We start from the raw sequence: 14,196 nt of genomic DNA, 5'->3' as shown, positions 1-14,196 counted from the left end.
CCAACCCAAACCAGTCTGAGATTCTATGATAAAATATCATTGTCTGTTCTTTGTGGTGTTTATGGCTTTATTACTGTTGTCGTACTTTTAGTATTCATATCGTAGAATCATACCTCATATTTTAGATTCAGACCTCCAGAAAACAGCCAAGTAAATTTACATGATGAATAAGGGCGCTGCACCATAACCAGTCGCAGGTGATTGCAAACCCAACCACCAACATCTTTACTGGGATGGGGAAATACATTGCGAAGCTCAGCATAACTGCACCCTTCCTGAAGGGACTCGGGCAAGTTATTTCTTCCCTTTGGGAGGGTGAAACCTGCTCTGATGTGGATGTTTACAAACAAAGTGGTCGGGTACCTGCTGGTCTGGATTTCACTCTATGGGAAGAAATAGGTTCTCCTAAAGTCAGCTCTGTATAAAATCTGGGACAGTTCAGGCAAAGAGGGCTTGGGAAATACACTGACTGCCCGTTTCTCTCCACTGGCTGCTCAACCAGTGCAGCTGCCGGAGCTGCAGATGTTTAAAATTAACTGAGATGAATCACACCTTCTTGCCTCATTTTCCTCTGCAAAATGGAAAACATAAAACTTGGTTGTCCTACAGAAGATATGTGAAGTGAATTAAAGACTCCACACTACTCTGAGGCTAGAATAATAACTATACAAGTATCTGCAGTTGTCTGCCAGCTGGGGTATCCGTGGGCTTGATGGCTGGGAGAGGCTTCAGAGAAAAATTGAGACTCCATGCCCATCTCTGGGGTGGTAGGGAAGATAATGTTTGACCTAAAATAATAATTAAAAGTTCCTGAGAAAGAACCGTGGCTTCTGTGTTCAAACAGCGAGAGGCATGTAAAAATTAAATATACGTCCTTCAAACTTTAAATTGGATTTATAGAAAAAATGCTCCAAGCCACAATATGTACTAAATTCACGTTCCTTTTCTGGGGAGACTGAGCCTGCTCAGTTAATTTTGGAGCAAAAGAAGAGATGGTTATACAGTTTAATTTTGCTTTGTTGTTTTTTTTCCTCTTAGGGCCTATGCTGTTGCTGATAAAGAGTAAAATTACAATTTTATTTCAGGCACTGAATTTTCAGACTGCTGTTGTCTCACCTGGAAGTATCCTTCCTTCCAGTGCCATGGATGCAATCGTTGAGGTCTTTTGTTATTTTTCCCCAGCCAAATTCAGGCACTAAATATTTCTGAAAACTACAAAATCAATTTCCAACTTGTTATTTTGCTAGACAAATGGGCTTTTGCTGCTTTTGCCCTTTCTCTTCAGTATATGCAGGAGCGCTTGCCAGAACACAAAGTACTCTCCAGTGACACGGCACATTAATTCCAATGAAAGCAACAATTCCTTATACATATTTTATAGCAAACAAATGAACTAATAAATTTTTTATAGACCGTATGCTGTGAAAAGTCATATTATAATTTAAGGATGTCTTTGGCCCACGTAGCCAGCAGTATATAATAACATCACCAGCTTTGGCAGCTCAGCCAGAGTTTTACCCTGCAGATGAAGTGGTGAAGCCCTGAATTGCTGCAGAGGTGGACTGGGAGTCCCACCATGTACTGGCTCTGAGAAGGCGACCATCAGGATATTTATTTGTGATCCTGTATTTTCCAGCCCAGCCCAGCCTAAGCGGTTCCATTGCTCACTATCGCACAGGACTTTTCCTAAAGATATCGATTACAGGACTGTGCAGCCCATGCTGGTGGTTTACTCCAAGTATTATCACAACGTGAATACGTCCAGCAATAGAGGATGGTACAGGGAGTGTGGGATGGCAGTTTTGCCAATGCAAACTGTCACATCTCTGCTGATGTCTTTATGGCAACCAGCTGCATCTGCGTTACAGAAAACCTGTGTCTCTCTTAAACTCTATCCTTCTTGCTATTTTCCTTTCAGTGCAACACTTGGGGATCTTTTGGCGTGTAGTTGGCCATTAACTCTTCCTAAGCATAAAGAATCCAACCATTGGCAGTGGTGGGTCTGAGTCAGCCGGTTAGTCTGCACAGAATGGAAATAGTTTGCAATTTCTTTTCCACTTGTGCATAAATTTGTAGCTCCAGGGGTATCAGTCCTTCTTGGAAGATGGAATAGCTTGAATGATTCTTTATCTCTGCATTTGTCTCTTCTTTGAAAATGACTTTCAGAAGTGGCAGATAAAACACCTGCATAGCCCTAAAAATGTCATTTTTAGGGGTTGAAATCCGTATATAAGGAAGCCTAGAGACATCAAGAAGCAGCATTCTTAATAACCAGAGATCTCTCCTGGACCATTTGCCTGAAGCAGCCTGCTTCTGCCATGTGGCAATTCGTTAGGATGTCAGTACTGTGATTTGGTTTATGTATGTCTGTGTTTGCAGGGACTACTACATAACCATGGTGAAATGGGCAACCAGCACCAAGGTGGCAGTAAACTGGCTGAACAGGGCCCAGAACGTGTCCATCCTGACCCTCTGCGATGCCACCACAGGAGTCTGCACAAAGGTAGGAGAGATGAGCCAAATGGTCATTTGCCATCGGTTTTCATAACCCATGCAGGGAGAAAGTATTTCAGGTATCTTACCTGGCAACAAGTCAGCTGGCACACATTTATTTAGGCAGACACAGAATATAAACAATGTTTGCAATATTTACTTTTTTTTTTTTTTTACACCTAAAAAGCCAGGAACAGTATTAGCAGATACCATCTTCTAAACTGGCATAGGTGTTTCCACAGTAGAAAAGTGTTCTGATGTACCTATACCTTGAAAAAAATGATGCAATACTGTGCATAGAGCACAGTGCAGAATCTTTTCCTAACAACTTTTATTTCAACCTTTATTTGCTTCTTAACAAGCTTTATTTCTTTGGGGAACAGTATATCTCATGGATTTATGCGGTTTGTCTCTACGAGTAAAATGCTTTCTTGAATGAGTACATGCTTATTCATCAGAGAGGAAAGACATGGAGAGCAGGTACTGGATTATACTCCTGAAGCACATATTTGAGCAGTTTCTTTGTGCTTCTGCACAACTTTTCGGACTCAATCCAACTGCTGCCTGCACTGATAAATAAAATGTAACACACGTAAAGTATGGTATTTAATGATCTTGTTCTGTTTTAGAAACATGAAGATGAAAGCGAAGGCTGGCTGCACAGACAGGTAATAGTGATCTTCTCTTTGCAGTCAAGTTTTTGGCAAGTTTTTTGCTTTCTTTGTTTTCCCCCCCAAAGAGAAAAACTGATTTCCAGACCTGAGAAAGACACCTGGGAGGTGGCATGGTTTCTATCATAGAAAAGAGTTTCCCAGTAATCAACAAGTTCTTCTTATTGAAGATGCCATCTTCTCTGGTAGGTCCTACAGTTCATAGCCTGCAATTTACTTGGATTTAAAAGATACAAAAAGCTGATGCTGGTGGAAATTCACCCACTGACAGTATCTGTGTGAGGCTTATTGACCTCAGAGGTAGTCCTTCATACCCTATGTTGAGACTGATGATTTTAAGCAGTACGGTGGTTGTTTTCTGGTCTTCCAGACAGGAGAGAAGTCCACTGTTGAAAACAGAAGATCAAAGGTCATTTTATTAAAAGTGCCTATGTCTATTTAGAGACAAAATCATGCAGGTGAAACTTTTAAGTCATTTAAGCTAAATTTGACAAAAATATCTATGTTACACTGCAGCTATTTGCACATGTAAGAAAGGTGACAACATTAAAGTGTCGATGGGGCAATTAAAACAATGAGAGTTTACATGGAGCACAGAATGGGGAGAAACTGATCCAGTTTCATATCCTGGTTTAACAGACAACTGTGTCACGTAATTCTTCTGACACTGTAACTTGTGCGTAATACTATTACATTGTATGGCTATGTGCTCCCATCCCCCAAATGAAATAAAACAAAGATGAAAATAAAACCTGCAAAAAACCAGAAATGGAAAATAGGATAGAAAATTTAAACCCCCAAGGAGTTTTGATTTATGGGATTTTTCTTTTTTTTTATTCTTTTCTTTTCTTTTCTTTTTTCCCCAGAAAAGGGGGCTTTTTTCAACATATATCTATATAAAACCTCTAGGTTTCCAGCATGTAAATCTCTGGAAGATCATTTATAACACTTCCCCAGCAGTCAGTTTGTGAAGTGACCTCAGATTTGATTAAGCTGTTTTTTAGAGAGAAGCTGCTGATATCAATTCAGCCACAACACAAAACTGTTTTTCATGGGTTATGTGAACACCAGACAGGGAGTAGCATGTCAGATAAAGATCTTGTACTATATTTTTCCAAGTCCAGATTTAAAGCATTTCACATTTTTGTCACAGCTTGCTCAGAGGATCCAAGAACCTGTAGAAACTGTAGTACATCAGTTCACAGCAAGAACAATGATCTCCTCTGTTCCAGTGGCTGTCCTACAGCAACGGGCTATGTCTGATCCAGATAAAAAATTATTTTACAGAGAAGATAGGTTTTGTGCTCCAAACATCTCAAATAATCTTTTGCTGGTATACTCAGGTATAGAGTAAAAATGCTGCTGAAGTATTCCTTACATTCACAAGGACAGTGTTGGCTTGAGTAGAAAACAAAAGCTTCAAAGACAAGCAAAGTCAAGAGAAAATTAAATTTCCCTTATCTGTATCTTAAAAAAAAAAAAAAGTACTTTACACGATCCATTTATCAATCCAAGGATAATTTTAATACTTTCACTCCTATTTACTGGGACCTCCATCAATGCAGTATAGTAGAACTTGTGTTTCTACACTGCTCTGGTTCTTTAGTCATTTACCTACTACATGGACAGGCATTAAAAGATGGTGCTTTGTCCTGACTAACTGCAGTAAATGATCTGTCAGTCTCTAACAGGCCTGCTCCAGGGAAATATAGTTTGCTTTGCTGCATCTCCAAACATCATATACCTAGTTTGAGGTTAGAGAAAGATGTTCATTACAGCCAAATGAGTCAGTCGTCTCAGTACTAAACTAAGATAACTTTTGCTATGGACTTTGGAGACATTTGATAGCACTGTTCAAAAGCTTTTGTAAGAATCTGAAAAATTACAGAGCTCTTTTGCTTGTATATCTGACAACAAAATTACTTAAAATTCTAGTTTTGACTGAATATATGATTACTAGGATAATTGTATTTTCTGTATTTACCTTTTACTCTATGACACATTAATCTAGATAACTGGAAAGTTATTTTCATGACTTGTGCGTCTGACTATGAGACTGATGTGAAAATGTTAAATGCTAGTGCGAGTCCCCTAACCTCTTTAAGGAGGAGATGAAATGCACATTAGGCAGCTGCTGAAGGAGCTCAGGAGAGTGACTCAGCTCAGGCTGAAGACTCCTTGATTGAGACATTTTAATATAGGTATATGCATATGAGCCAGGTGCCCAATTCCCCTCTCTAGACAGCCAGGTAAGCAGCGTGCTCACCTGGTCGATGGACCCTCAGCATGATTCAGCTCCCCCTGAAGAAGAAACCCACTGCCTCGTTGGCCAACTTGATCTGTATGCTCCATTGACCAGACCCCAAATTTAATTCAATAGGACCGAGGAATCTAACTGCTTGCCTCATTCTTTAAAATACTCCTTCAAAGTACTCCATACGCCTGGTCTGAAAAACATATAGGAGCTTTACCCTTTTCTTGGGAATTGAAGTGCATCTGGTCTTCCTGGAATAGGGACAAACTTCACGGTAGGCTGGGAGCAGGAGATGAGGGGAGAAAAACATCAGTATCAGAAGATACTCACCAGCGACATGAGGGGGTCTCCAAGGATGACAGGGTTGACTTTTTTCAGCCGTCTGAAATACTGGGGGTTCTATGATAGGGCATACGAACCACGAATTTGAATTTTGTTGTTGTTGTAGTAGTAGTTTGGTAACTCAGTAACATTTAATAGTCTGTGTATGGAAGGTCATAGTAAATGATCTCATGTTCCCTTCTGGACTTAAGTTCATAAATGAATTTTATTCAGGTCCAAAATCTTTGGAGAGCCTCTCTCTAACACAGGCAAAGAGAAATACTGCTGTCGCTGTCTGTGTGGCTTAAAAATAGGATAAATTACTCAAAGTATAATGAGAAATATATGGTATTTACACGGTTTTTGCTAGAAAGTATCTGTCACTCCTTGTCAGATGATATGGCCAGTGTTTTCAAACCTTTTGCACAAGTAAGAACAGGCACATGTTCACCAAAATGGCCTAGGGACTTTGGAAGTTTTTACTGCTTTTATTTATATACTTGCTTGTGCACTTCTGAGCGTAAGAGCCAGACTGAACTTTGTTCATACTTTTGCTTAAATATACAAATTCTTTGAAGCAGGAATTATAGCTGTAAACAACTTTGTTTCAATTTTTGTGCAGAAGCCATTTTCCAATAGTGCCAGTGATGGTCATATACAGACAATGAGTCAGCAAGGGAGAAATAAGACAATTTCTGAGCACCTGCTGAAGATAAAATTTACTGGCATTTTAATTGGTTTATTTATTTAATTGTGAATGTGGCCTGAACAAATTTAATTACAAGCCAGGATGCAACTCCGACTCCACCAAAGTCTGTAGGCTTTGACATTGACATCAGCAGGACCAGCAGATTTTCACAAAATTGTTTAGTGACATATAACCTCCAAAACTGCCTGCATGGGCTGGCAGGCCTCCCCTGATAACAGTTCTTTTGGGCTGCATTTTTCTTTCCAGTCCTCCTCTTTCCCTAGTGTTTCAGATCACCTCAGCCTGAAACTAAGGACTTTTGCTCTGTCAAAAGGTTGAGATGTCGAAAACCTCACACCATTTTTCTTTTACAACTCCCTTGCCTTAATCCTGACAGCTTGATAAACTAGTGATGATTCTTACATGTAGTTAATGGGCGATATGAAAAGAGATTTTTAAAATAAAAGCGGAGTTCAGAGAACCTTGCAAACAACACTGACTTTTTCACCCTGTAAAGCCCTTTTCTCATGGAACAACCCCATAACTGACCTAATGGTGCCTTAAAGACAGAGGTTGCAGCAGAAATAGGACCCAGAGCCCCATAATTCAAATACTCAAATTCATCTCCCAGAGCTAACAAAGCAGCTTCTGGCTACAAACAGAGTCTTTGGCACTTAAATGAAGAGTCCTGATTTCATCCAGTGGAGGGAATTGATACTCAGATGTATGAGCTCCTCTCCCCTCCAGTTGATGACCCTGTATTTTGGTGCAGGTGCCTTGGTTTCAGAGATGATGGTTGGTGTGGTACACCCAACCACAGATGAGCATGGGGACAGGGATGGAGGATGAAGTTCAGCATTGCCCGAGGGGCTTAGTGTGGCAGGGGATGGACAGAGATCTTCCCTGCATGCCCAAAAGAGGAGGTGATGTCATTGTCACAGTAAAGCTGATGCACATTTTTAACACTTTGTTGGATTTCAACAAAGTGTTTACCAAAATGCAAAGGGAGAAAAGGATTCATGTCCCATCTATCTGTTTATCAGAGCTATGGCCCTATGGCACTTAAAGTATTGGGACATTTCCCTGAAAGGATAAATACCTACAGAGCAAAATCATTAATTCTGAGATCTGGGCAAAGGTGGAGCAGACAGAGAGGGCAGGAGACTGTGCTGAGAAAGGGAAAATGCATCAGAGAATCAGCTGGAAAGGATTGGGTTATTCAGATTAATTGGTTTCCTTTTTAAAACTTAAGGATGAACCAGAAAAACATAATTCTCATGGGAGTATAACTCTCAGTCAGTAATAAAAACAAATTTCAAAGAATCTGCTTTCCCACTGATTTCTGTGAGGAAATACATGGAGTCCAGCCAAAAGCACGTGAAGCACTGTACTCTAGAAGAGCAGGAGGCAAGGGGTGTGTTGAACCATGAGAGCACAGACAGACCAGTTTGGAGCTGTGGTGCTGCAATATGATGAGTGTTTGACCCATGTTAATGTGTGGGTGGTTTTGGTGGTGCTGTACTTATGGGTCCACATGGCTTTCAGACACTCTGACTCACCATAAAGTGGGTAAATTCTCTTTCAAATATTTGTCCCAGTGCACGTTTGATCATGCAGATCCTCAGGGTTAGAGGCACTTGTGCACTCCCCACCATCCTGCATTCACCTTGCCTTTCCTTCTTTCACCGGAGGAGTCTTCCTCGAGTGGCTGCAGATCCAGTGATGCTCGGTGATCCCTCTCCAAACACAATTGAATACACTTGACCTTTTTTTTTAATTGTTATTCCTTACTCCAGGACTTCATGCCCCTCTCTAAGACCTACAGAAACTCAGACTGAATTTAGCATTGTCCCCTTGTTCATTCTGATTCTGCCAAACTTGGGATAAGCCTCTGGAGGCACTCGGTAGTTTTTTCTTCTCCTGACCATTTGCAGATTCACTGACCTGTGTTGCACAACCCTGAACTCCAGCACTGATCCCTCCAGGAGTCACAGTGCCCTCCAGCAGCCTCCCATCACCTTATCTGTTCCACCAAAGCTGAAGTCTTTGGTGGCAACATTCTGATGCACAGCAATAAACAGGTTACTGGAAATGGCGCTGCTGCCTATTTCTTTTACTGATAGTGATGCAAGTTGGTTAGTCCCACCAATTCCTTCTCCAGCCACAGGGTCATCCTTTGTTTAGCGATTATTCCTTCAACTCTGAGGATGACCGGGTAGTCCACAGCTCCAACCACCTATTGCCTTCCTCCTCAAGCCAGGGGCCAGTTGCCCATCACAGGTGAGCAGCTCTGGTTGGATCTGCTGCCTGCGCCAGGCCACTGTCTGTTCACACAGGTCCCAGAAAAGCAAATGGGATCAGGGACCCGCACTTGCTTAGTCAGGTTTAAGCTTCAATTTAAGCTGCTGTGGAATCATGCAAGAAGAGTTGCCTTACCTTTTTTTTTCCCTTATACCTGATTCTGAGAGCACTGAGTTATCGCTCTGTGTAGCTGACATGAGGACAGCTTTGTCCTTCATCTGCACAAAGCAGAGGATTTCTGGAAACTGGCCTTGACTGCTTGGGCAGCATTCATTTGTCTACATACCAAGATCTAGCTGAGCAAAAAGACAAGAAGAGTCATAAGGACTTCAGAAATGCCCTACCGAGTCTCACCGCTGCTTCCTCTGCTGGGATTTAAGGACAGCGTGTGAACTGGCTCCTTTCCACAGTCCAGTCCCCTCATATTTCACCGGCATCTACAATAAAAAGATTACAGACATTTGAGACTATATCTATTCCCTTTAGGATCTGTTAATGAATCATGAGTTTGTTCAATCTCTTTTGGCACATTTGATACCAGCTGCTTCCGTAAGCCGCCTGTGGCAAAAACTTCCAAAAATTCCCTACCTGCTGCACAGGAAAAGTATTTTCTTTTACCAGCATTGAACTGATCTCCTATTATTTTCAAGGAGGGCTCTTCTGTTCTTGTGTTGTGGGATTCAGTCAATAACAGTCAACCAAGGGCTCAAGTACATGCCCATTGTAGCTCCCTACAGCATAAAATCCTGTTCCAAAAACCTTTCAGCCTGATGTCCCCCCCGCCATTTGCCACCCGGGATAAGTCACCATCTCTGACAAGATCCTAAACAAAATTCTGGTTCTATTATTGTGTTGTCTTTTCAGTAAGAAGAACATGCAAACAGGCTGTCTCATAACATCAGCCGAGTGCTAAAGCCTCATGTCCGTCATCTGTGCCCTGTACCTCCTTCCCCTGCAACTCTGAATGAACCTCAAACTAATCTGCACAACGCCTGCTCTCACTGGCAAAGACATATTGCTGGAATATGTAACGCAGTAGGCACGGATACAGAAATGTAGGGTGAACTCATTGCTATTTACCTCAGTAAAGGAAAACCTGTCAAGCAGAAGGTTTGCCCCAGTTATCACAGTTGTTTTTCAGTGAGGTTTCTCCTGTCATGAAACGCATTTGGAAATAATATAGTTTCATGTTTCAGGTTCCAGAACAATGTCAGAAACAAATGAAACCATTATTTCATAGAGCTCCAACAAGCTGTAAATGGGCATATTTTAAAATGTACTGAAAACCTAAGTAGGGGAAAATAAAAGCAAAACCAAACAGTTTGAACACCTAATAGCGTGTTGATAAATCTGATAAATAGTGGAAAAGAATTAATCAGTCAAGAACTGGGAGCAAAGGAACATACAGTAAGAATAATGTGTTAGCTTATGAGAAATAAAAATGTTTATTTCTTTGCTGTAGGTGTTTGCATTAGCCATAAGTCTCCCTGTACAATCAAGTTCTTTCTGGTTCAGGGTGGTATCTTGATACGTGCCAAGCAGAAAGCCAGGGTGTTTGATTAACACTGAACCGAAGGAGGACCCAGAAGAGGGTGAGCAAGTTTCCCTGTTGACTGCCCTTATATGAGAAGGATCCACGAAGCTGGGCCAGGGAAGGCAGAGCTCAGCCAGTCCCCAGAAAAGCCTGCTATCACAGGAGAGGTTCAGCAGAGGTTCAGCTCTTGTTTTAGTCCCAACTATTCAAGATTCAGAGTAGAGGAGCTTCATCTAGCCGGTTCCCTTGGTACGGCGCTGCTGTGTCACACCATATGGACCATCCTTCTGCTTTCCCTTGTAATCTGCTGTTCAACCATCTCCTGCAGTGGAGACTTCCCACGTGCCTCGAGGTTTCTGTACAAAAAGAAGACAAAGACCCTTCCAGGAAATGCTTGCTTGCCATATGTGGTGTTTGATTTCCCGCTGAGTCTCTTCTATCTCTGGTTGAAAGTTCTAGTCACCCAATAAAAGTCAATCATCACGTTCACCTGGGAGCTCTGTGTCAAAGACAGTTTTGCAAGATATCCTCCCCTTTGTAAATAATTCAGTGAAATAAACACTTGTAAGAGAGTAGGAAAAGACAGCAGTTAGATGCTGTTAGTTGTGTTTCCTCGAGGACAGGAATACATCAGTTCTTCCAGCAGAGTAAACAGGGTTTGTCATACTTCTGCCAGCGAGGCTCAAACCATTTCTAAAGGCTTTATTCCAACTGCCCCAAGCTGTCAGCTGTGTATGTGTACTTTTTGCTTTGCAAATGGGAATTGACTTTATAGCCAAGGAACTCTCCTTGCTGCCGTCTCCCTGTCTTCCCACAGCTGAAAGGTGTCTGTTTTCCCAAGAGCAAGAAGCAATAACCTTCAAAACTTTCTCCAGTTTTCAGTGGGCTTTTTGTTTGCCTGAGGTTGCTATTAAAGAGCACTCTCTATTTTGCTGTGAATTAATTTCACAGGGTTTTGCAGTGCTGAGCAATTTTAAGTACAATAAATTAACAGTAATACAACCCTTAAATTTGTCACTTACAGAATGAAGAGCCGATTTTTTCCAAGGACGGTCGGAAGTTTTTCTTTGTCCGAGCCATTCCCCAGGGAGGACGTGGGAAGTTCTACCACATCACCATGTCGTCATCACAGGTGACTCGCTGCCACTGCTTTGGGTCTCACCTGAAGCAGAAAGCAATAAAAAGCAGTAACTGTGCTTGTACTGGTGAGACAGGAAGGTGCAAATGTAGAATGTGTGTAAAAGAAAACCTTCAATGATGCTTTATTGGGCATAAGACAACACGAATTTCCAAATGAGATACTCTCAGAAGAAAAAGGTCAACCAACTGTCTCTTTCCAAACAATATCATTGCTTTGTTTTGTTTTTTTAATGCCGCCTCAGTTGTACGTAAATAAGTAAATCCCTGCACTGCCATAAAGGATTAATCAGAAGCTTCTGGGCACGCTGGATTAGAGGAAGGGGTTTGAAGCTGTTCTGTGCTGAATTCATCCCATTATCTTCAGTGGAGTTATGGTTAAGATGATTCTGACTCTCTGTTATTTCTATGCCTGCAGATTCACAGAAATAGCAGGGGGAGGGGTGGAAATTGCACATGCATGGTTTATTATTAATAGGCAAAGGAGTTAAAAGAGATCCCTTTTTCAGAAGAGAAGCTTTGCTCAGATATCTTCTTTTAAGAATAAAGAAATCTAATTTTCTTTTCTTTCTGGCAGCCCAATAGTAGCAGCGACAACTTACAGTCTATTACATCTGGCGATTGGGATGTGACAAAGATATTGGCATATGATGAAAAGAGGCACAAAATGTAAGTAAACTTTGGTCTGACAAATCGGTCTTCCTTTGTTTAGGCCTGGACTATAGGCTTAGTTACAATGGTGCTGTGTATGCTTCTGAAATGTGTGAGCATAAGGAGATGGAGACAAGAGAGCAGGAGAAGCTGTCTCCATTTTGCCTTAACATCTCACACCGTTACATATACCTTGTCATATTTTGATTTTCTCTGCATAGTTCAAACCTCTATTTCTGTGACTATTAAATACATTTGTGTAGAGGAGTGATTGCTCGTGTTGCAACTTCTGATATTAGCCTCTGAAGGAAAGAAGCCTATTTTCATTGACCACCTAGATAGTCAGTTTTAGAAAGAATCCTTTATTGACCTGCAAAAATATCAATGCATTAGAAAAAAAGTATTTAGTTAGTATTTAGTATTTAGTTCTGCAGTCAAACAGAAAATATCACGTACAATTTGTGCACTGAAAATGTACATCTAGGCAAGTGCAGCTTATTGGGAGCAGATCAGCAGGCTGAAGATCCTGCCTGACATTATTCACCCCATGGATGCTAGATTGGCTCCTGTGGTCTGCCACTGTTCACATGAAGTGCATCTGGGGGATTAATCTGGACCCTGCATGTTGGACTGAGGTTGGCCATCTCCAGCAGGACCTCTGTTATCTTCAGAAACTGTCACCATACAACGGGGCTTTCGCTGAAAGCCAGAAAAGGAGTTCACCACAGCCTCAGCACAAAACAAGGGCAATGAAGTATTCTTCAGCTTCAGACTCTGTCTTCCCTGAAAGTCCAACTCCTTTTTTCAAAGAGGACATTTCAGTGGGTTTCGCATCAGACTCTGTTTAGCTATCTATCTGGGCAAAGAATAAAAAGTGGTCAGAGAAGTAAAAACTGGTTCTAGAGAAAAAGAAATGTGTTTAAAGGAAATTCTGAGCCATAAATGTTGAGTTAAAAATGTGAAGGTCTTTCGCTTAATCCTTTTTGATCTGCTGACATGACCAGTCTAGGACCCAAACATTTCCATGCTTGTTTTAACTGCAGTGCAGCCTACGATGTATTTGCTTGAGCCTCTGCAATGATGTGTCCCTCTGTATGTTTTTTCTGATTTGGTTTAAACTTTCCTTGCCTTTTCAAGATCAGGAAAATGGTGATGTGAATGAAGATGTTGTTGTATGAGATATTTGTAAACACCCTTCTAATGATACAATTGCCTTTTGATATTTTTTTCCCCCAGTTATTTCCACAGCACAGAAGATTTGCCAAGGAGGCGACATTTATACAGGTACGTGCTTTATTAACTTCACATACAGAATTTCCCATTTTTTCAATCTTACATGAATCATTACATAAGTGATAGCAATAGAAACAGTTTCTTATGTGTTTGTCTTTAATGGCATTGCAAGATCTTGCAATGTGTCACTGGAATAGACAGAACAGCATAACAATAGCGAACAAAATGCTTGACATTTGGCAATGTTTTACTTTTAGCAATTTTCTCATTTTATTGTAAATTTTAAATTGGTCTCAAGATTGATAAGCTGTCACAAAACTTTCCAACAGAACTGTTTAACACATGAAAGAATTCAAAATTACATAAACTAATGGTATAAACTCTTTTTATACTTCCAGATAGCAGTTTTCATGGAAATTTGATAGCACCTCACCTCTTCATGAAATTGAAAAGAAATAACAATATGTTATGTTTGCAAATGTTTTTCTGCAATTCCAGATGACTTTAGTATCCTCCCTAACTGTATGATGAGTAAAAGGCTGGTTTATAGTAAGCTACTGGTAGTGTAGCTATTGCAAAGTGTTGTGGGAGCAGATTACAAAGGGGAGGAAATGCAAACTTTTAAATAATCATTTTGGAATCGTTATTCCATTTGTCTTATTCTTCTTCTCAGTCACCCTGCTGTCACCTCAGCATCTGCAAAGAAGGGCAGAGCTGGTGATAACATCCGTTGATAAGGAACAGTCAGTACGTTTTCCTTCTCTAACATGATGTCATACTTTTTTTTTTCTCAGTGGGAAGGAAACTAGAACGAGCTAAATTACCTGTAATTGAATAATTTTTTCCTTTCGGGACCTCTATGCCTGTTCACTGCACTCCACATTTTTTTGAGAGTAGCTCAGCTCAGTGTTTA

The 14,196-nt window shown here is 40.9% G+C and overlaps 1 protein-coding gene across 1 annotated transcript in view; it reads left to right on the top strand.

The window, feature by feature from the left end:
- DPP6 (dipeptidyl-peptidase 6) overlaps positions 1-14,196 on the top strand; it is a 259,976-nt gene that overhangs the window by 208,660 nt on the left and 37,120 nt on the right. Inside the window, exons 11-15 of the mRNA XM_010585970.1 lie at positions 2,380-2,503; positions 3,123-3,161; positions 11,287-11,394; positions 11,977-12,068; positions 13,287-13,334. Coding sequence (XP_010584272.1) covers positions 2,380-2,503; positions 3,123-3,161; positions 11,287-11,394; positions 11,977-12,068; positions 13,287-13,334 — 411 coding nt within the window. The remainder of the gene's footprint in view (positions 1-2,379; positions 2,504-3,122; positions 3,162-11,286; positions 11,395-11,976; positions 12,069-13,286; positions 13,335-14,196) is intronic.

This window comes from Haliaeetus leucocephalus, unplaced genomic scaffold (genome assembly GCF_000737465.1).
Source record: "Haliaeetus leucocephalus isolate CR32 unplaced genomic scaffold, Haliaeetus_leucocephalus-4.0 Scaffold0, whole genome shotgun sequence".
Lineage (NCBI taxonomy): Eukaryota > Metazoa > Chordata > Aves > Accipitriformes > Accipitridae > Haliaeetus > Haliaeetus leucocephalus.
This window is presented reverse-complemented; position numbering and strand designations above follow the sequence as displayed.